The 24,627-nt window shown below is 40.6% G+C and overlaps 1 protein-coding gene across 1 annotated transcript in view; it reads right to left on the reverse strand.

The window, feature by feature from the left end:
• LOC127583893 (WD repeat-containing protein 72-like) overlaps positions 1–24,627 on the reverse strand; it is a 230,103-nt gene that overhangs the window by 69,060 nt on the left and 136,416 nt on the right. Inside the window, exons 16-18 of the mRNA XM_052040283.1 lie at positions 19,631–19,716; positions 16,923–17,017; positions 16,642–16,831 (exon numbers count right to left, since the gene is read on the reverse strand). Of these exons, the coding sequence (XP_051896243.1) occupies positions 16,642–16,831; positions 16,923–17,017; positions 19,631–19,716 (371 nt within the window). The remainder of the gene's footprint in view (positions 1–16,641; positions 16,832–16,922; positions 17,018–19,630; positions 19,717–24,627) is intronic.

Raw genomic sequence — 24,627 nt, forward strand, 5'->3', positions numbered from 1 at the left:
TCAGTGATACCCAGGGGTGGAAAACCAATAACCAGTTTAGGGACCTTCAGGAAAATGGAAGTTGAGACTTCAAGAGAGTATAGAGAACTTTGGTAAATCATCGGTGGTTGTGAAGAAGTTGGGCTCAGGCCTGTGCTAATCCAAGAGTCAGGGGAGAGAGCATGAGTGCTGGGGGTGGTGTTGGGACCTGGACTGATTGGAGAGTGTGTGGAGAGAATGCGGACCTGGAGTGATTGGAGGGACACGGTGGGTGATGGGGTGGTACTATGGGATTGCTGGGATAAAGGATTAGTCTGGGACTTACCTCAGTGGAGTTTCAGTCTGGTACTACAATTGCAAGAGCCCGGTTGTCCAAGGAGTGCACGGTGACAGCGTTACATGGACAAGACATCAACTGATACTAAAACCACATCAGACCCATAAACGCAGCTCATGACGTGAAATACAAGGCCAAATTTCCAGAGTGAGGAATAAACGGCCCAGATGTAATTGTGAGAACATTTCACTTCATGGTGAGTATACTTGCAACTGCATATCACTGAAATAAACAGGACTACTCCTTCCAGCAAATCAAACCCAATTTCCTCCATGGTGAAGTTGGACTGGGTCCTTGGCCCCAGCTGGCTCCCCATGGTGATCATTAACAAAACACTCTGATGTAAAATGAGGAACCCTGTCAGTGTGTCCCTTTGTAAAGCAATAAATCTGCAGAGGCTGGAAAACTGAACTAAAAGCAGAAAATGTTAGGGATACTCTGCAGGGCAGGCAGCATCTTTGGAGAGAGAAGCAGTTAAAGTTGATGACCTTTCATCAGAACTGGAAAACAAGCATGTTTTAAATTGCAGAGGGGGAGAGGGGCAGAGAGAACAAAGCTCATGTTTGTGATAGGATGGAGACCAAAAGAGTCCGGGTGACCAGATGCTTTGGTGTCACCATCTGGACAGTAAAGACACCTACGTTAGACTATTGTTTATTGACTACAGCTCTGCCTTCAATACAATAATCCCAAGCAAGCTTGTCACCAAACTCCGAGACCTAGGACTCAACACCTCCCTCTGTAACTGGATCCTTGACTTTCTAACAAACAGACCGCAATCAGTGAGGATAGGCAGCAGTACCTCTGACATGATTATTCTCAACACTGGTGCCCTAAAAGGCTGCATCCTCAGCCCTCTACTCTACTCCCTATACACTCATGTCTGTGTGGTCAGATTCTGCTCTAACTCCATCTACAAGTTTGCAGATGATACCACCGTTGTAGGCCGTATCTCAAACAGCAATGAGGCAGAGTACAGGAAGGAGATCGAGAGCTTAGTGGAATGGTGTCATGACAACAACCTTTCCCTCAATGTCAACAAAAGAGCTGGTCATTGACTTCAGGAAAGGGGGCGGTGTACATGCACCTGTTTACATCAATGGTGCTGAGGTCAAGAGGGTTGAGAACTTTAAGTTCCTGGGAGTGAACATCACCAACAGCCTGTCCTGGTCAAATCACATAGATGCCATAGCCAAGAAAGCTCACCAGCGCCTCTACTTCCTCAGGAGGCTAAAGAAATTTGGTCTGTCCCCTTTGACTCTCACCAACTTCTGCCGATGCACCACAGAAAGCATCCTATCTGGATGTATCACGGCTTGGTACAGCAACTGCTCTGCCCAGGACTGCAAGAAACTGCAGAGAGTTGTGGACATAGCCCAGCGCATCACGGACACCAGCCTCCCCTCCTTGGAATCTGTCTTTACCTCTCATTGTCTTGGTGAAGCAGCCAGCATAATCAAAGACCCCACCCACCCAGGACATTCTCTCTTCTCTCCTCTTCCATCGGGTAGAAGATACAGGAGTCTGAGGGCACGTACCACCAGACTTGAGGACAGCTTCTACCCCACTGTGATAAGGCTATTGAACGGTTCCCTTATACAATGAGATGGACTATGACCTCACTATCTACCTTGTTGTGACCTTGCACCTTATTGCACTGCATTTTCTTTGTAGCTGTGACACTTTGTACTGTTATTGTTTTTACCTGTACTACATTAATGCACTCTGTACTAACTCAATGTAACTGCACTGTGTAATGAATTGACTCGTACGATCGGTACGCAAGACAAGTTTTTCACTGTACTTCGGTACAAGTGACAATAATAAACCAATACCAATACCAATAATAGAAGAATAAAGACACTTAAAGAGAGAAAAACCAAAGAAAAAGTACTGCTGGAACTCTGGGATGCAAAACATGGCAGTTGATAGAAATCTGAGATAAAAAAGAATGCTGGAAAAATGCTTCCTTTTAGGTATCAACTGTGCAGAGAGAAAAACTGTGATAATGTTAAAGGTGGATGACATTACATCAGAACTTGACAGTTCTGACACAAACAGGAAAGGCTGGTTATCTGAAATTGTTGAATTCAATGAGTTGCAAGGTCTGCAATGTGGTTAGACAAAAGATGAGGCACTGCTCCACAAGTTTACATTGGAATAGTATAGAAGGCCAAAGGCAGAGAGTAGGATGGAGACTTAAAGTGACAGGAGACTGGAAAATCAGGGTGACCCTTACAGAATGAACAGAGATTTTCAGCAAAGCAGTCATCCAAGCTGTATTTGGTTTCTCTAACATAGAGAAGACCACACTGCAAATGCCAAATGTCGTACACCAGAGTGGGGGAAGTGTGAGTCAATCACTGACTCACCTGGAAGGATGGCTTTGGTTTGTGGATGCTAGAAAGAGGTAAAAGTTCAGGTGTTGCAACTGCTGCAGTTGCATGGGTATATACCCACTGAGTCATTGAGGATACACTTGCTCTTGTAAATCTGGAAATGTCAGGGGATTGCACCGACAGCTGGCCAGGAGTTCCATGGCATACTGTCAACCACCTGCAATGTGTAGTGTGCTCTGGGCTTCTTTACCTGTGCACTGCTATGTGGAAGTTTGGAACATGCTGGAAGTCATGTATGGGTGCATGTGACCGCTTGCTCCACTAAGTCTGCGTTGTTCTACAACTTAATGAGGCAATGGGCCAGATGCACTTCCTATCTGACCCCTTCAGTTTCGTAAGCTGTAGCAAACATAAAAAGCAGTCACGTTCATTTGAATGGTGTCACCAACGTTCACTGGTGCTTTCCTAAAGAACTAAGGGAAACTATGTGATTTTTCTTTCATTCATTTATGCCAGTGACATTTGATTTTAAGTAAATTTATCATTTTTTTCAAACATTTAGTTTTTATTCGACTGTTTCTAAATATCTCCAATCATCAGAGGCACTTAGAAAGGCACGAGCCAGCAGAGGCCCATCAGGGCAGCCCATGGACAGGGTAGGCCATGGACGGTGCCCTATAATCCACAGGCTGCAGCCGAGTCACCTCTGACCTGCTCCACCTCACAGAATGACCGAGGCAGCAACACCAGCAGGACCACTGGAGCTGTACAGATACAAAGGATTATTGTGGGGACCTCACTCAGGCATGAGCCAGGTCTGTTGAATGACCAATGCAATACCATTAATAAAAAAGAACCTACTTTGCTGTATCCCTGCTAAAAAGTAACAAAAACTCCAAACGGATAAATGGATCTGGGATTTATTCCACTTTTACTGACCATAAAAAACGACCTTCCTCAGATTTCCTGATGTTAGCTACAAAATCTGGGAACCATTTGCGATTTGGGCATTATTTCACGAACAGCACAGTTACCCACACCAGCCTGATTTTATAACTTTTATTTATCTGCTAGTGGGAAAATGTGGTGGTCCTAAGTGAAACAAACATCTAGAGAGAGGAAGAAGGTAACAATTCTTCACATTCAATTATCCTGGGGCGTCCATTGTGATCAAAATAATGCTTAATTCAGCAGCATCATCAGGGGAGAAAGCTGGTGAAGCAATTCAGTTCGGTTAATCATTGCGTCTTTCAATAAAATTAAATATGTAACATTGGCTTGGGAGGCAGGACTCTCACCTCTGGGCCTGGAGTTTGTGAATTCGAGTTTATAATCCAGGCTGGCATTGCATCTTCACAAGTCCTGGCAATGCCATTCCCTGCCCTGGACTGATGCCAGAAACATACTTTTGTCTGTGGTTGGGGGGGGGGAGGGGAAAACACCATCATCATGTAACCCAAACTGTACTGTGACTTGGTCAAGGCTAGAAATCTGTATCTGTTAGATCCAATTGAAAAGGATAAAGGGAATGAGAGGCATCCTGTGACAATACAGTCCCGCATATTTGTCATTATTTCTTCTCGACATTTTTCATGCTAGAAATGCGATGAAGAGAGGAATTCTGAGAGTGAGCCCTTATGTTACGGAGAAGGGTGAAAACAATGGACGTGGTGGGCCGAAGGGCTTGTTTCTGTGCTGTACAACACTATGAATCTGTGACACTAATGAGCTGACCAGTGTGCCCATGGACACTTGCTGAAGTGTGTCTTCATGGGCCCTTGCAACTCCAGATCACAAGGGACCATTAAACATTAACTACTGGCTGGCTACTCAAATGTGAAGCATCATATCTGAGTCTGATACCATCCACACCTGATGATTTTAATATGCAGGTTTCCCACAAAATCTGTGATGTGCTATCTGGACCCTAGAAGTAATTTTAAATTAGTTTTGCCTCCTTGTTTTGAATCTTAATCCAATTTTAGTCATGATCCTCCCAAGGCACCAAACCCTAATAATTCTTCATTGAAAAGTAATTTTATTAATGACTATTTTTCATCTTGTTTCTACCAGTAAAAGCAGTGGGAAGTTTGCAGTTTTCTCATTCATTACTCATACAGTAATTGGAATAACGAATAACTTTCATCTTCACTGTTCGAGTGGGGAATGAGCAGAGTGGATCACCAGTCTAAGTGAGTTTCATTTACAAACATCCTACATACAACCCATTTGAGGTCAATTATCTCAATATAAACTGAGATCAAACCTTTCTGGTCTGTAAGGCGTAATTCCAGTCTAAAAATATATATTTATAATCTGTGCAACTGAAAGAGTGTATCCGGCCATTTTAGTTCGATCTTTGAAGGGATTTTAATGAAAGTATCTGGAAATTTTGGTCTGGCAACTATCATAGTCAGAATGAATGGTTGCTAAGGACCAGTGAACCTGCTTAATTAGAGTTTGCAATTTGGTCCAATCATAAAACCCCACGATGCTCAATTAAAAGTCAGGCCAGAATTTGTTGCGCCTGTCAATGGAACAAAAAGGGGGATTAGATGGCACTGTGGTTAAGCACATTGTCCCTTCACCTCTGGGACTGGAGCTCAGGTCCAACCTGGACTAATGGGATGAAAGTTTCATTTTTTTCCTGCTTGTAAGGATCTTGAGCAAAGGCAGTTTGGCCTATTCATCCTCGTTGCTTGTGGATATAAGCCCACAGTACAAAACTGCCCATATTCCATCTCTAATTAGCAATCTCAGTCAGAAAGGTCGGAAGTATGGCTGGTGTATGACAAGAGAATATTATCAGTAGGGGGTGTTGTAATGAGGTTGAGGTTAAGGTACATTGTTGGGGCAGAGCAAAGGGAGATGAAGTCTACAGCTGGTTTTGCTGTACCTAGTGTGTGATGGCCAAGTGCTGACACCAGATGCCAAAAGATGATAAGTATTCCATTCTCCAACACTGACACTCTTCATTTTGAACAGCAAGGAAGTCATAAAAAATCTGAATTTAAAAGAACATTAAAAACATACTTGGTTATTTCTCTCATATCGTCAAAGATCATTCAAGATTTATTTTACCATTTTACAAAAAAATCAGAAATATTGTTAAAACATGCTGACAAATTCATGCACTTTAACCAACCGCATTCTTTTGAGAATGTCTCTGTACTAAAGCTAATTGCTTCTGATAGTTCCAATTAATATTAAGTTTTGATCATTTCACATTGGCAGGTAGACATAAAAAGACACTCAGATACAAACACATAGACACAGATGGATGCATGCACACATGCAAGGATGCACAAGGACACATAAATGAATGCACACATATGAACACTTAGTCTTATAGACATATGAGCATACATCCTTAATCCTACATTTCCCTAATTTGGATTGGAAAACCTGCTTCAATCTGCAACAAATGCATTTGAACCCTGAATAGGAAAGTTGCACCATCCTGTCTGAAACTGTCACTCTTGTCAGTTTCACACATTCAAAGTCAGCCAACCAGAGCTTTGTCCTCTGACTGATCTTTTTAACAGGTCCATCTGAAAATACTGTGCTTGGTTGATTTTAAATGTTGTGGATTTGATGAGCAGGTCTGTTTGGAAAGGGATACAGCAGCATTAACGCAATCCCTGTACACCCAAGCTCTGCTGAAGTGTTATGAACCTGAAACAGAAGCCTCTAAATATTTTACTTCTTTTAGTAGGATTAGTCTCCAGATTCTCAAACACTCAAAGGATTATGAACAAAGAGCTTAAATTACTCCCATTGCTGTTCTTTTGATATAGACACTATCGATTCACATATAACACCATGTAATTACAGTCCGTTTTTACGTGCTGACTGTTAACCCAATTACTATATTTATTAGCTACAACAACGGCTTCTCCTGTAAACTTCACAATATAAATGTTCTCACTCTGGAATGTAAAACTTTTATGTTCATTGTCAACTTAACCTGTCCCAGCTGCTAATTCAACTGCATTTCTTAATATCCCAATAAAAGCTTAATCGAACCCAGAAAACCAAGGCTCACAAGTCATAAATCACTGTGTTCACTTTAAGATGACACCTTTATGGTGCAGAGCTCCAATTACAGTCAGCGGGATAACACTTATCAACCAGTGAACAACTACAGTGATCTGTGAACATCTTCTATCTCAGTCTATGGGGGGTGTAGATTATCAGCATGAATGGTATCGGCTATTCTAAACTAAATATAAAAATAAGTAGCATTTATTTTGTGCCTTTCAAGATTGCAGGACATCCTAAAGTACAGGAAAATAGAAAAAAACTGCAGATGCTAGAAATTTGAAACAAAAACAGAAAATGCTGGAAACACTCAGCAAGTCAGACAGAATCTGTGGAAAGAGAAACAGAGTTAAAATTTCAGACTGAAGAAGTGTCTTCAACCTGAAACATTATTGATATTCGTATTGGTTTATTATTGTCACTTGTACCGAGGTACAGTGAAAAACTTGTCTTGCATACCAATCGTACAGGTCAATTCATTACTCAGTGCACTTATATTGGGTTAGTACAGAGTGCATTGATGTAGTACAGGTAAAAACATTACATAAACAATACATTAACTGTATTTTCCAGGGCTACTGCCTGACCTTATGAGTGTCTCCGGTATCTTCTGTTTTTGACCCTAAAGGACAACGTGACAATGACCAGATAATATGTTATTTTGTCTAATGTTGACTGACGAATATATTGACAATTAGAGCTCTCCTGCTCTTCTTTGAAATAGTGCTGTGGAATCCTGAGGGCTGAGACCACAGCAGGCTCTCAGTTTAACACCTCATCTGAAAGACCATATCCTGCTAACACTCCCTCAAGTTCTTCACAGGACTGCCAGCCTGTTTTTTTTTAATGCTCAAGTCTCAGGAATGTATCTTGAACCCAGAACGTCAAGCTTTGTGGCAAAAGTGTAACAAACTGAACAAAATATTGTTTTTTTTCCCTTAATTTTAGAACATAGAACAGTACAGCACAGGAAGAGACCCTTCAGCCCACCTTGTCTGGGCCAACTATGATGCCAAATTAACTCATCCCATTTGCCCACACATGGTCTGTATCCCTCTATTCTCTGCCCATTCATATGTCTGTTTAAATGCCTCTTAAATGTTGCTATCATATCTGCTTCTACCACAATCTCCGTGTTAAAATAATTGCTTTACAAATCCTTTAAACTTTCCCCTTCCCACCTTTAACCTATGCCCTCTAGTATTTAACATTTCCACCCTGGGAAAAAAGACTGTCTACCCTGCCTATGCCTCTCATAATTTTATATATTTCTATCAGGTGGCCTCTCAGCCTCCGATACTCCAGTGAAAACAATCCAACTTTGTTCAACCTCTCCTTATAGCTAATACTCTCCAATCCAAGCAACATTCTTCTCTTCTGCACCCTCTCCAAGGACTCCACATCCATTCTGTGGTGTGGCAACCAGAACTGCACACAGTACTCCAAATGTAGCCTAACTAAAGTTTAACACAGCTGCAACATGACTTCCTGACTTTTATACTCAATGCCCAAACTGATGAAGGCAAGCATGCCATATGCATTCTTTACCACCCTATCCACATGTGTTGCCACTTTCAGGGAGCTTTGGACTTGCAACCCAAGATTGCTCTGTACATCAATGCTCCCAAGGGTCAAGGCTACTATATACTTTCCTCTTGCATTTGACCTCTCAAAATGCAACACCTCACATTTGACTGCATTAAACTCCATCTGCCATTTCTCCACCCAAATTTCCAGTTGATCTACGTCATGCTGTATCCTTTGACAACCTTCCTCATGATCCACAACTTCATCAATTTTCGTATCACCTGCAAAGTTTAGGTTTCAAACATGCTGGCACTATTATAATTATTTGGATACAAAAATCTTAAAACAAGTAAATTATATTCATGATAGCCTCCCTGATGACTGTCTTTCAGCTCTTAGTAGGTTGTAGCTTATTCTCCAGCTATTTAAGAACAACTCCTTTATCAAACATAGATGACTTTGCTTAAAGTCTTTTGCTTGAAGAAGCCTCCTGAACAATGTATGATTCATGCATGGACCAATCCTATATAAACTGCAGACTTGTCACATTCTATTTGATGGAAATTGTCCACAGAGAGAGAGCTACTTTATACATTGACAGATTATTTTCCAACTGGATCCCATTGAGAAAGAAAATGTAAAAGTAAAGAGCTGCAATATAAAGAATGATGAATTTCAATTCAAATCAAGGAAAAGTGTGTCAAAATAGCCAACGCTAATTGTTATCTATCCTCCACTAAGTACACAATAAGAGCAGGAGCATCACCCCTTGGAGCTTGTTCTGCCATTCAGCAGGATCATCGGTGACCAGATCTTGGTCTCAGCTCTACTTCTCTGCCTGTTCGCAATGCACAAGACTCACTTGCTATTACTCTTGCCTTATAGTTGTAAGGTTATGTATTCATTTCTCATTGCAGACCCAACCATAATGCTTCATTGTTGGAGGTACCATCATTTGGATGAGGCATTTAACCGCTCTCATTGTTGGATGTAACAATCTTATGGCATTGTTCCAAAGATCTGTAGGGAAGTTGTCTGAAATCTCAGAAAATCTGTTTTGAGCAGTATTGAGTGAGAGATAAATATTGATCAATACACCATGGATTCAGCTCTGTTATTTGTCAAAATGGTGCTATAGATAAGACCCTACCTAGGTTGAGGGACTTCAAAAAACTGGGCTTTACTGACTGACAGGAGGCACAAGAGACTGAAGCTGCTGAAATCTGTACAAAAAACAAACTGCTGGAGGAACTGAGCAGGTCAAGCAGCAGCTGTGGATGGAGAAGGGATTGCCGATGTTTCAGGTCGAGACCCTGCATTAGGACTGAGAGTGTAGAGGGGAGATGGCTGGTATAAAGAGGTGAGAAGGAGGGGCAAGGCAGGGGATAGGTGGAACTTGGTGAGAAGGGAGATTAGAGGCAGATGGAGCCAGTCTAGGGCGGGAAAATGAAACTGGGTGAGGGGTGGGGGCCCAGAGGAGAGATAAAAGGGGGACAGGGAGTGTGGGTTACCTGAAATCGAAAAATTAAATCTTGCTCTGCTCTTTTCTCTCCCCTTCTGGTCCCACCCCACCCCCAACACCCTATCACCAAATTTCATTCCCCTCCCCCACTTGCCTATCACTCACATACTACACCTTCTGGTCCTACTATATCCTGTCTCAACTGTTTCCATCTGCCCCTCATCATTATCTGTTGCCGCTTAACACCCTCCAGCCTCTTGTCTCGACCTCCACCCTCCCTCTCCCCCACCTGACTTCATCTGCCTATCATCTCCCTCCTCACCTGCCAGCCCCTGCCTCACCCCTCCCTCTCACTGACTATCTCTCCTCTGCACTCTCAGTCCTGATCTGAAAGGTCGACTATTCTTTTCCTCCACATATGCTGCTTGACCAACTGAGTTCCTCCAGCAGTTTGTTTCTCACTGACTGACAAAGTGTTGAAATGTATTATTTCCTTTAAATAATTGTGGCAATTTGCAAAAGTCAAGAGCACATTTGGTTCTGGAGGGGAAAACAACTTAGGGGGCATAAACACTCTGTACCTTTATAAAACACAAATCATACAATTAAATCACATCTGTGAAGAATTTTACCTCAAGAACTATCATTTTTATTTCATTACTCATCCCCTGGAGTTCATTGCTCCAATCCAGGGACATGAAAGAGTCTGTGGTCTGAGACTGGATGGGCAGATAGCAAACCCTGGGAGCACCTAAAACCCCAAGAATGATTGCAATGATCAGCCCATTGCAGCAGAGGGCTGATAATACAACTTCCATAATAAGATCTTTTATGGACACCCAAGACACTGCAGATAGAACCATAGAACCATAGAACACTACAGCACAGAAAACAGGCCATTCGGCCCTTCTAGTCTGTGCCGAAATGGGATTCCGCTAGTCCCATTTCCCTGCACCCAGTCCATAAACCTCCAGACCTCTCCCGCCCATGTATCTATCCAAATTATTCTTAAAACTCAAGAGTGAGCCCACATTTACTACATCAGGTGGCAGCCCATTCCATACTCCCACCACTCTTTGAGTGAAGAAGTTCCCCCTAATGTTCCCCCTAAACTTTTCCTCTTTCACTCTAAAGCCATGTCCTCTCATACTTATCTCTCCTAATCTAGGTGGAAAGAGCCCACTCACATTAACTCTGTCTATACCCTTCATAATTTTGTAAACCTCTATCAAATCTCCCCTCATTCTTCTGCGCTCCAAGAAATAAAGTCCTAACCTGTTCAGTCTTTCCCTGTAACTCAACTCCTGAAGACCTGGCAACATTCTAGTACATCTCCTCTGCACTCTTTCAATCTTACTGATATCCTTCCTATAGTTAGGTGACCAGAACTGCACACAATACTCCAAATTTGGCCTCACCAATGTCTTATACAACCTCACCATAACATCCCAACTCCTATACTCAGTACTTTGATTTAAGAATGCCAGGATGCCAAATGCCTTCTTTACAACACTGTCTACCTGCGACGCCACTTTCAGGGAATTATGTATCTGAATTCCCAGATCCCTTTGTTCCTCTGAACTCCTCAGTGCCCTACCATTTACTGTGTATGTCCTACCTTGACTTGTCCTTCCAAAATGCAACACCTCACACTTGTCTGCATTAAATTCCATCTGCCATTTTCTGGCCCATTCTTCCAGTTGGTTCAGCTCCCTCTGCAAGCTTTGAAAGCCTTCCTCACTGTCCACTACGCCTCCAATCTTAGTATCATCAGCAAACTTGCTGATCCATTTTACCACATTATCATCTAGATCATTGATATAGACAACAGACAACAATGCCCCAGCACAGATCCCTGAGGCACACCACTAGTCACAGGCCTCCATTCTGAGAAACAATCATCCACTACCACTCTCTGTCTTCTCCCACACAGCCAATTTCGAATCCAGTTTACAACCTTTCCATGGATACCTAGTGTCTGAACCTTCTAAACTAACCTCCCATGTGGGACCTTGTCAAAGGCCTTACTAAAGTCCATGTAGACAACATCCACAGCTTTCTACTTTTTTGGTAACCTCCTCGAAAAACTCTACAAGATTTGTTAAACATGATCTACCACGCACAAAGCCATGCTGACTATCCCTAATCAGCCCTTGGCTATCCAAATACTTGTATATCCGATCTCTCAGAGCACCTTCCAATAATTTACTCACTACTGATGTCAGGCTAACTGGCCTGTAATTACCTGGTTTACTTTTAGATCCTTTTTTAAACAACAGAATTACATGAGCTACCCTCCAGTCCTCCGGCACCGCACCCATGGCTAAGGACATTTTAAATATATCTGCCAGGGCCCCTGGAATTTCTACACTAGTCTCTCTCAATGTCCGAGGAAATATCTTACCAGGTCCGGGGGATTTATCTACCTTTATTCGCTGTAAAGCAGCAAGCACCTCCTCCTCTTTAATTTCTATATGTTCCATGACACTATTGCCTATTTCCCTTCCTTCCATATCCACTATGCCAGTTTCCTGAGTAAATACTGATGCAAAAAAACTGTTTAAGATCTCCCCCATCTCCTGAGGCTCCACACATAGACGACCACTCTGATCTTCTCGGGGACCAATTTTGTCCCTTACTATCCTTTTACTCTTCATATACTTGTAGAAACCCTTCAGGTTTACCTTCACATTATCTGCCAAGGAGCTCCAGATGCTAGAATCTGGAGCAGAAAACAAACTAACATCATGGCTGGCCATCTATCACTTGCCAGCTCTTGCTCTACCCTTTCCCCTCACCATTTTATACTGGTTATCTCCCTTCTATCTTTCAATCCAAATGAAGGTTCGTGACCTGAAACGTCAGCTGCCTATTTCCCTCCATGGATGCTGCCTGACTCACTGAGTTCCTCCAGCAATTTGCTTTTTACTCAAGAGAACGGACCTGCCTTCAGTTTAAAGACCTGACCTCTGCCAATGTGGGACTCCCTCAGTACTGCGCTAGTATGCCAGCTTAGATTTTTGTGGGAATTGACTGCATAACTTGACTCAGAGCAAGAATGCTATGGAGTGAGTCAGCATTGATAAACACTTGTGACTTTACGCTGGTGTTCAGCTCTCTTCTCCATGTCTGGATCAAGGCTGTGATGGGGTCTGACAGGATCTGAAGTGAGCATTGGTGAGAGTAAGTCAGTGAATGGCACTATTGATTATTTTTTTCACATGTCAAGAGTCCAGTTTACTTGGATAATGATGTCCTGAGGTTGATGCAGGGGAGAAGGTGATCCAGGAAGTGTGCACTCTGGCTGATATGACCTTGTGGTTTATGATATAAATGTAGAATATACAGTCAACAAGTGATGGCCTCTCAATATTTCTTCAGACTGGTTACATCCGAAGTCTTAAGGTTAACTAAATATAATGCTGTTCATGTCAGTTTTGCTCAGGTTGGAATTTTACTTAATATCAGGAATTGACTTGTGAACTGCCATTCTAGTGCAGTACCAAGAAAGTCCTGTATTAATGGACAGGCTGTTCTTTAAAAGAGATTTTAAATTTAGCTCCTATCTCTTTGTCTATGCATTATTTAATGAAGAGCAAGGAGTGTCCTTCTACACTGGCCAAACTTCCTTCCTCAACCAGCACTACCAACAGATAAAGAACAATTAATCTGATTTGGTTTGTGGATTTAGTTTGCAATAATAATAACAACAACAATTTGCATTTGCAAAGCATCTGGAACATGGCAAAACTGTCCAAGTCAATTTTCAAGTGTATTTACAAAATGTTACATCAGGCTATGCACCAGGATATTAAGGAAGATGACCAAGGTATTGGCCAAAGAGGGAGATTCTAAAGAGCATCTTAAAATAGGGAGAGAGAGGTTTACGGGGGAATCAAGAACATGGAGTCAATGCTGTTGAAAGCAAGACCACCAATGATAGAGGAATAAAATTTTGAGATGACCAAGAGATTTGAATTAGAGGAGTGCAGATATTTCAGAGAGCTGCAGGGCCAGAGATTACAGGGATGGAGAATTGGATGGGTAAGTCACGAAGGGATGTAAAAATAAGGAGGAAGGTTTAGCATTTGAGACTGTAAATCAACAATCTGCAGATGCTGGAAATCTAAGATAAAAACAGAAAATGCTGGAAATAGTCAGGAGGTCAGGCTGCCTCTGTGGGAAGAAAAACACAGATGAAACATTCGCTCTGTTTCACTTCCCGTAAATGCAGCCAGACCTGCTGAGTATTTCCAGCATTTCCTGTTTAAATTCGAGGCTCCTTGATTGGGAACCAATGTGGGTCCAGGAGGTTTGGGAACACATGATGTGTGAGGACACAAGCAGTAGGACTTTGAGATAATAGCCCCTGGTGTAGAAACATTCTCTGATACATGTACTAAATGCAAAATATGGTAACCTACAATTCAGTTGCATTGACTGGGGATGCATTTTTTTACCCTTAGGTTTACAGAGAGTTCAGTAAGGGAGGCCCTCCAAAAGAACATTAGAACAGTAAAGTCTAGAAATAATGAATTTCATGGTCAAGATGAAACCAAACAGCTTACAAGGGAGACGGAATCAAACTAGAACAAATGTGAGTTCAAGCTGGGACAGGAGTAGATGTAGAAGTCTGTCCGAGTGGTGTTCTGGGTAGGATAGGTAATCAAATGGTCTAACTCTTGGCTACAATTAAGTCCACTTGTCCCTCATTCTTGTCATTGGAGGTTAATTTGGAGGAGACAGAGGTAAAAGGTTTATGAAGATGAATTGCAGGAGAGGAATAAAGATGAGTCTTTGCTTTTTAGGATGATTTTGGAATAGCAAGCAGTTTTCACAGAGGAGTCCCCATTTAACTGTTTTATGTGGTTCAGAAAAATATAACTGTTGTTTATCTTCAGAACAAGTCACTGAACTCCAAAAGAAGAATTCATCATGTGAACCACTAGGGTATATTTTGGGGCTATAATCATGCACAAATCCATGCAACTATCTCCTCTTTTATTTTAGCATGACATCATTCATTCGTAAAGGGTTTAGCATTAGAACAGTTGAGGAGCCGTGGAGTTGTAAAGCACAGAAACAGGTCCTTAAACCCACCACATCTACGCCGACCTTTCTGTCCATCTGCACTAATTCCATATGCCCACATTAGGATCATATCTTTCTTTGTCTTACCCTGTCTATTAAACATAGTAATTGTATTTGATTCCACCATCTCCTCTGGCAGTGCATTCCAGATATCAACAACAATCTGCGTAAAAAAACTTACCCTTCAGATCCCCTTTCAAACTCCTTCTTCTCACCTTAAACCTCTGATCTCTTGTTTTTGATACTCCTACCATGGGAAAAAGATTTTGACTATTATTACCATCTATACCTCTGATAATCTTATACACATCACTCAGGTCACTCCCCACTCTCCTTCGCTCCAGGGAAAACAAGCCTGCCTATCCTATCTTTCTCCATAACTAAAGTTCTCCAATCCAGGCAACATTTTGGTGAATCTCCTCTATGCTGTCTTCAGCACAGTTATATCCTTCTTATAGTGTGATGACCAGAACTGCACACAATATTCCAAGTGTGGCCTAACTGGTGTTTTATAAAGTTGCAACGGTGCATCCCAACTTTTATATTCTGTGCCCCAACCTATGAAGGCAAGCATACCATATGCCTTCTTCACCGCCATATCCCCACACGTTGCCACTTTCGGGGAACTATGGACTTGGAACTGTTGGTCTCTCTGTTCATCAACAATCCTTAGTGTCTGACCATTTACTGTCCTACCTCCACTTGACTTCCAAAAATGCATTACCATGCACTTGTTGGGATTAAATTCCATGTCCCAATGTACTGCCCAACTTTCCAACTCATCTATAGCCTGCTGTAGCCTTAAACAACCTTCCTCTCTATCCACAATGCCACCAAATTTTGTGCCATCTGCAAACTTAGTAATCATACCTTCTACATTCACATCAGAGTCATTAATACATATCACGAACAGCAAAGGTCCAAGCATCAATCCCTGAGGTACACCACTGGTCACAGACTTTCGATCAGAAAAGCATCCCTCCACCACCACCTTCTGCCTCCTATCACCAAGCCAATTTTGGATCCTCTAGTCTTCTGGTAGCTCACCTGTGGTTACCGAAGATGCAAAAATCTCCAGTAACAAATAATATGCTGGAGAAACACAGTAGGTTGAGCAACATCTGTGGCAGGATAGGAAGTGTTGACATGTTGGGTCAAAACACCGTATCAGGACATGCAAAAATCTCCATTAGGGCTGAGCAATTTCCTCCCTTATTCCCAATAGCATTCTGGGATAGATTTCATCTGGCCTTGGGGATTTACCCGCTCTTATGCATTCTAAGACTTCGAACACCTTCACCTTCTTATTACAGACATACTTCAGACCATCAACATATCCCTCCCTGAACTCACTATCCTCCATGTCCTTCTCCTTGGTGAATACAGGAGAGAAATATTAATTTAGGACCTCATCCACATCCCATAGCTCCACACATAGATTACCCTTTTGGTCCCTAAGGGGACTCACTCTTTCCGTGTCTACCCTCTTGCTCCTAATATACTTATTAGGTTGACTGAAAAGGATTACAATAGCTCGGCATTGGTCTGCTGCATGGAAATTAGGTTGTTACAGTCATTCTAATTGTTCCCCTTTGTGAACCACAGCAATGCAATGAGACATTTTTAAAATGGATGATGCACATTGTCACAGCGAGTGAGTTACTCACCCTCCTCTCACAAAATGCCACCAAGGCTGGCCAAGTAATAGCACAAGAATCACATGAAGCAGATTGTATTGAATGTCTAACGGTAAAAATAAAGCTGTTTATGAATGTTCTCTAAAAATTAAAATGTGAACAATATCAGATTTACAACAGAGAGCAAGTACAATTAAGGGAAATCAAAGCTTGCATATGTTCACCTACTTGACATGCCTGTTCTGGTATTTTTCTTTTTTTCCTGTAGTTCTATTTGTTCAAGCTGTGGCCCTGTCTGTGGCTCGCTGTTTCCATTCTGGATTCTGATCACAGGTTGGCTGCTGATTGATTTCTTAGTCAAAGTTCTCAAAACCCTTTGAACTTCAGCTAGTAACATAGCTTGTATTGCTTCTAACAGCTGTCAAAAGAGTCAGGCCAGATTTGCATGTGAATAAACACCCAAAAAGAATCAACAAATGTACACATTTCGGTTGATTGCAGTAACTTACCTCCACTGATTGGAATTGCCAACTGGTGATCAAATTGGCAAGGCTATCATAACTTGCTTCCTTGCTTAAGCTCCAATATAGGCAAAAGGATCTATCTATGGAATGGGAAAATGAAATTATGATATTTGGAAATCATTCAATTGATAAAAATCTGTGCTATATTTATATCAAGGGGAACATCAAGTTATATTTCAAAGATTTCAAAAGTATCTGCATATTAATCATTCACAATGATGCATTTTAATTTATTCACAAAAAGAATCATCATCAGATTTCTTGAATGTTAAATAAAGGAGTGAAGAAGTTAAACTTGTACAGAATACTGTTCGCCTTGAGGGCAGCTTGGGCCCAAGCAATCTGCAGGTACACCATGTTGAGCTAACACCTGAGATGTGCCAACTCGACTCTAATGCTTAATTACAGTGCTTTGCACTACTTTTCCAAAACAAAAGTAAGGGAATGAACTGACAGGAATGCTCTACAGAAAGCTGCCATTGACTTGATGGGTCAAATGGCCTCTTTCTAACTATTCTATGATTCAAGGAGTGCACTATTCAGATGTGCTCAGTTTCAGAAGTCTTCAGTTTAAACTTTATAATCCTCATGGTTGAGATAATAGATAATGCTCCATAAAAATCTCGAGTAAAATGGCATAGAGGAAATAGTTCCACACAATGGAGAGTGGGAGGTACAAAGTCAGCAGTCATAAGTACACAGGCACCATTAATCCAAAGAAGAATTCAGGAGAATTTCTCTTACACAAAGAACAGTCAGAATGTGAAACTTACAACCACATTGAGTAGCTGTGGAAAATACCATCTGGAAAATAGTATAGATGCATTTAAGTGAATGCTGCATAACGATAGGAGGAAGAAATAAAAAGAAGGATATACAGATGGAGTTTGATGGAAATAGAATAGGAAGAGGTTCAAGTACAGATAATAACATAAGAACACAGGAAATAGAAGCAACGGTAGACCATTCTGTCCTTTGTGCTTGATCCGTCATTCAATGAGATCATGACTGATCTTTTATCTCAATACCACTTTCCTGCACTAACCTCATATCCTTTGGTTTGCTTAATATCTAAAAATCTTTCAATCGCTTTCTTGAAAATAGAGAATCCTCTTAGGTGGAAAGTTCCACTGCACCCTGGGTGAAGAAATTTCTCAATTATGCTCTGAATGACTAACCCCTCATTTTGAGACTGTGACCATGGTTCCGGATGTCCCATCAAAGGAATCAACATCATCCTTGCACCTACACTGTCAAGAATTTTGTGAGCTTCAATGAGATCACTTCTCATTCTTCCAAACTCAAGGGAATATGGGCCAGGACTTGTACAAAAAACTCACCATCCCAAGAAACAATCGAGTCAAACTTTACTGCACTCACTCTGTCACAAGTATATTCTTCCTTGGATAAAGACAGCAGATCTGTACACAATATTCCAGGTGTGATCTCACAAGGGCTCTATATTATTGGAGCAGATCTCTCAACTCTTTAAATCAAATCCTCCTGGAATAAAGGCCAACATTTTGGGTTTGCCTTCAGAATTACTGTACTTGTCTGTTAATGTTTAACCACTCATGTACAAGGACATCTCTGTGATCACCGGCACCTTTCAAATCTCTCACCGTGTACAGAATATCCCACTTTTGCATTTTTGTTACCTCACAATTTTCCACATTACATTCCATCTGCCATAGTTTTGCCCATTCATTTCACTGTCTATATTCCCCATGAAGCCTCTCCATGTCCTTCTCACAATAACATTTCCAACTATTTTTGTATCATCAGCCATCATGGACACATTGGACTTGGTAACCTCCTCCAAATCATTGATATAGATTATGAACTCCCACCAGCACTAGTCAGCTCTCAAGCTCTCCAGTAGTATTAAAGCATATGGCAGAGAATGTAAATGAAAAGATTCAAGGTTTAACTGTTGCTTTGAGACAGTATGGGTGAATCAACTACACTGCCTCAATGCCAAGACTGCAGGGGTAAGTGGTCTTTCAGAAGGATCCTGTGTGTCTATATGTCTCTGCCACCACGCATTGTCTTGATTCACACACAAAGAATGACCATTGGACTAAGGTACCTGAGGCTCCCCATTCCCTGCGGAGCCTTCCGCTCACCAACCATGAACACCTTCAGGAGGAGAAGGGGAAACATAGGGAGGGAACACTTATCATGTTGCAGCCAATACCTCATCCAAACTGGCCATTCTTCATGTGTGAGCTGGAGCAGGGATCATTAGAGCTGGACAATACCCTCATCAGGACTATATTTAGCAGCACAGGACATAATCACAGCTAAATAATTAAATATCTTGGAAAAAAACTAGATACAGAGGTAATGACACATACATTACTGAAGTATGATGCTAACTTTAAAAAAATGCATATTATTAAACAGTGAGGAAAACCTTATGACCTTATTAACCTAATCACAGCTTATTGTATTGTTTGATTTCACAAAGAAAATAATATATAAATGCTTCTGAAATTATGACCTTATTAACCTAATCTTTGCTTATTATGTTGATTGATTTCACAAAGAAAATAAGATATAAATGCTCAGAAAGGTTCAAAGATCTTGTTCACACCAATTTAGTATTTTCCTCCAAAGTGTAATGAACTTCACAATCTTTCTGCAGAAAGTTGGTTCCTTCAGCCATTTCCTCTTTGTGAATCTGCACTTACTTTGGGAAGCTTCTCCTGTAAATGGGGAGATTAACATCTGTGATGTATCCCCTCCTTTTCCTCGCAGGCAATCCACTTTCTGCTGTCTGCAGAATAATAATATATTGCTAGTTACCAAAGAAGATCTACATGTGTACTCCACATTTTGAGGACACAACAAAGGAGATTTCTTATTTGAAATAAAATTGTCAATTCAAAGCTTTGCAAACATTTAACTGTCAACACAAGTGCAAGTTCACAACTTAAGTAATACAATCAATGAAAGACTATTAATACTTGTACTATAGAGTAAAAGAAAGCAGCCAACATTCAGTTCATACTCAATTCATACAAACAGAAATTCTATAATTTCATAATATTTCCAATTTTTCTCAAGTGTTTTATATTCCAAGTGTTTTATCATCCCCATCACTAAATAAAAATGATGAGTATCCCATGTTTCAGCATGAAATTGAACAAATAGCTTTTTCTTTGAAGTCAATGTCAGGATCTGACCTGAGGAAGCACAATTTATTTGACCACTTTTATTCACAGGCTTAGTGCAATGGAAGTGGGTGGGGGAATGTAGCTGTTGAAATGTATTAGTTTTAGGAGTCACCACAGTCTATTTTCTTAAAGTGTCAAAATGGAGTTGGAACCTTTGTCCTTGAAAGCAGCACCACTCTCCCTCTGACACAAAAATGCAGTCGACAAGCAGTGTGCAAGCCAGATCTTATTTCTACATCCCTGTACAATCATTCTGTGAGCCAGCTCACAAGCCTGCCATTACCAGAAATATTAGAAGCAAATACCACAAAACAAATAATGATCAGTTCCTATTCATGGAAGCATTGTATAGTCACGTGCAATGGCAAGATTGAGGGAACACGTTTTCAAATTATCCATTCACAATAGATCAACTAGATTTTCCCATCATTGCCTGAATATCTTAACAATGCTAAATAAAGTGTTGTATTAAATAATCAATTATATCCATAATGGAGAAGTAAAGCAGGCAAGAAAATGAACTTCTGTCAGTCAGCTCTGAGTTTCTGAAAATGAAACTATTTCCACACATTGTAAATCCTCTGAGCTCTGTAGTGAGAGAGTAAAATTAAACATTATGGAGTTTATGCTTCCAGCACAGATGGTGTATTAAGACATCATTTCCTCTCCTTGGCTTTCTTCCACCATTTGAAGATGGATCATTAGTAATCTTCAAGTCAATGATATATACAGAAAATATGATTCATTGTAACAGCAATGTTTGAACATATAAATATGATATAGTGCAACAGCTAATTTCATGCATTATGAAATGCAGTTTGGTGATCTGAGTGACAAATGAGCTGTAGTAAAGGGCCTGTCTCAGAAAATTAACCTGAACACCTTGATGCAAATTTGCAGAATTAAGTTTTTGTTACAAATATTAAATCCTGGTGAAACAGCCAATGATATTTGCAATTCAGCAAAGTGGCACACAGTTGTTGGAAATTGACAAACCTGCTGCATATGTCTGATTGTACAGGAAATCCATACATGTAACTGCAAGCCAAAACCTTGCGAATTTCATTAATATTTCTTTATTTTACATAAATCTTTCCAAATATACCTCAAATCATAAAATTTGGGAGGAATTTAATACTTGGTCTCGTGTTGTTACTGAAAGGCTGTGCTTGAACCAACAGATCAGTTTGTCTTAGAAACAACCACTTCAAGAATTCTGCAGGTGCAAACCCAACGTTAATGACAGAAGGAGTGCATTGCCTCTCTCACTGGCCATCCCATCAGGCACCTCCTTTCCCATCCAAGCCAGAATCTGCACATTAGCCTCATGAGCCATCTCAGAACCTACACAACTGGAGTAGAAGCAACTCATCCTTGATCCCGAGATAGCCCCTAATGATCTGAGTGTAATGTACAATCTGGTACTGGACATTGAGGGAATTCAGGGACATTGTGATAGCGTTGGAAAATGATGCTGAGACAGAAGATCAGTCATGATCTTGATGAATGGTGGAATAGACTCAAGTGGTCAGATGGCCTACCCCTGCTCTTTTTTTTTATGTTCTTATGATTATCCTTTGGGCAGTATGAGGATCTTCAGCACCTTTCCATCATCATCCACCTAAAACTCCATCCATCCCAGCACACACTCACAAATAATGCTAATCCTTGACCAGAATGACAAGTTAGATGGCTTGAAACTTCAACTTTCATAATGAAAGGAAGAATATTTGGTGCATGCAATAATTAATTTAAAAATGCAAGTCAGCACAGAAAGTAAATGGATCTTTTCCAACTATCATATAGATTTGTGCTACAGTAAATTGCATTAATCTGAAGCTAGACAATTTAGTGTGTACATAGCTTAAGATGCCAAGTACCAAGATATTAACTACAGCACAACACAACAGAAACGGGAACTGACATTGTTTAATGGAATATCTGCTGACAAGAATCATTGAAATTTTCAATGCCACTCAAAAATTGATTGGTACCTCCAACAGCTTTGCACATTACTATCAAATACAGAGGCAATGTTTATTTTCAGATTACCTAGCAGCCTTGGAGCTTCGAGTCTATCAGATAGCAAACACTGCAGAATCCATAAGGTGGTTGTTGCTAAGACAGCAGCCTGGTTTGTTGGTTCAGGCTCAGCCCATTAAAAATAACACTATTAAATATTAAATTTCCCCATAATTAGATGATTCAACATTATTTTCTTGGAAAGACACTATTTATGTTAAAGTTAGAAATGGTTATTAAATTATCAGTCACTCATAAAGCTTCTAGCCCACAGTTACATGTATAGATTTTCTGTCATAGTCTGGATAAAGGTGAATACTTAATGTCCCAGGATGTGCTTTTATGCAGAAGTTACTGTTTATATAATTTGAATCTGACCCTTTTTCTGTTCTGCATACGAATTTATTTAGTGCTTTAAATAATTAGCCTTGAAACCATAGTTATGTTTTCAGATTAACCAGTTACATAATTAAAAGTATGAGCAAACTGATATGGACTTTGTTGGTAAATGCTGGCAGTTCTGCTTGGGAGTTCCTACATTTTTCCAATGTAGGTGCCCAAAAGTTTCAGGACTTTTGGTGTAAGTGTGAAACTCCCAATCATACTGCCTGAGCTCTACCAGCCATGTCCTGGCTGCACTTGGCTGCTGCTCTCCGCATATCCTGGCAAAAGAGAATGATCTTACTGTGGAATGTGCTTTCAGATCCCGTGGTTCAGGATTCATGAGCTTATTGATCAGGCTATGGCAAAGAAGGGGGAAAAATAAAAATTTGTCGTAGTGAAATTATATGTGCTTCCAGTAATGTTCTTAATTATTTGCAATTGATTTAAGTTGATTTTTAAATAACATTTTCATTATTTTAATGTTTTTAAATTCTGTATTTCATTTTTATAGTTTTTAAAATGATTGCAGGTGGAGTAACATCATCAATAAATTGCAATCTCACTACTTAAATGAATGAAATGTTCACCCAAATTCATACAGGATATACAGGCAGCTTTGGAGTGCACAACAGAGTACATGAGTCCTTCACAGCATATGTAAAGAGAATGGAAATGTTTGTACTGCTGATAATATTCTGGAAATAGAGGACCACACAGAAAATGCACAGGCACTGAATTCAGTCTCAAGGGAGTACAAGGAGCCTATTCAATAGGCAGAAATCAGCCCTGAGACTCATTACATGCTCACTAATTCGGTAGCCCCAAAGAAAGATGAAGATATTCCACTCAGAGGTAAAGCAGAAATTGGAGGGTTATTTCAATTATACAGCCATTTGAAATAGCAGCAAGTTGCTTATTTGGCATGAAGATGAGAGAATAAGTCAGCAATCATATCGTTGCATCACTGTGTGTGGCTTAAGTGACAAACAGATTCAGACCAAGTTATTAAGCACCACAGAACCCTACATTCAACCTGGCTTGCAATATCGCAACCTCAGTGGAAATGGCAGGGAAAATTGTCAGGGAATTTCATCCATCACCAGGCACAAACATGGCTGTGGTTATAATGAGAAGGAGGCAGTGAATGCTCCATTTCTGAATCAAGGGCAGCTGCATGGGCACAAGTGGTGGGAATTTTTGTTATAGATGCAATGGCAGCCATTCACTACAGGTTTGTTTCTTTATGAAGGGAAAGTGTTATCTGTGTCAACATAGGGGATATATAGCAAAGGCCCTTAAATCCAAGCCCAGAACAATGAATCAGAGCAGCTCTACAAGTCTAATCTCCTCACAGAGAGGAGATTTGCCCAACATAAAAATACAGAATATGAGTCTGCATAACATTCAAGTTGATTCAGATAGAGCAGGACTAGGCTTGTGTGGCATCAACACTGCTGGTCGAAACGGCAGGAAGCAGCAAGATGTCAATAAAAATGTAGATGGACAAGCAATAAGTACAAATGAATGTAGACGTCATAGCAGATTTTGGGTAGAGGTATCTATAGCAGGAAACTCAGTCACCTACTTTTGAAAAACAGTACCATTAGTCTCTGGTGAAGTAGGGAAGGCACCAGGTCCTATACAATGTATTGGGAGTTATAATGGGTCATGATTACACAGTCATGGAGTCAACATGGGACAAACATGGGTCAACATTACAAAGCAAAGGTTAGCTTATGAAACTAAAGATCAATCAGAAAGATGGGTTTAGTGTCCATGCAGAGACTGCAAAATCACACTTGGAAACGTTACACAAATATGGAGATATCTTTGAAGATGCTTGTGCTGGCACACACACACATCAAACTTGATGCTAAATTGGTATATTGTAACCTTCAACCAGTGTTATATTGCCCAAGAAGCTAGGTGAACAGAACACCAAACAAGGCAAAGAAGAATGCAGCCTTGTGAAAATGAATGAATGTAGATGGTAAACCTCAATTGTGGTACTACACAGGGCTGACAAGAGGGTTAGATTAGGTGGAAACTATAGTGACCTCAGCTAGGCCCCTGATTATGAGCAATACCCATTATAAACATGCTGT

Source organism: Pristis pectinata, chromosome 28, assembly GCF_009764475.1.
Source record: "Pristis pectinata isolate sPriPec2 chromosome 28, sPriPec2.1.pri, whole genome shotgun sequence".
Lineage (NCBI taxonomy): Eukaryota > Metazoa > Chordata > Chondrichthyes > Rhinopristiformes > Pristidae > Pristis > Pristis pectinata.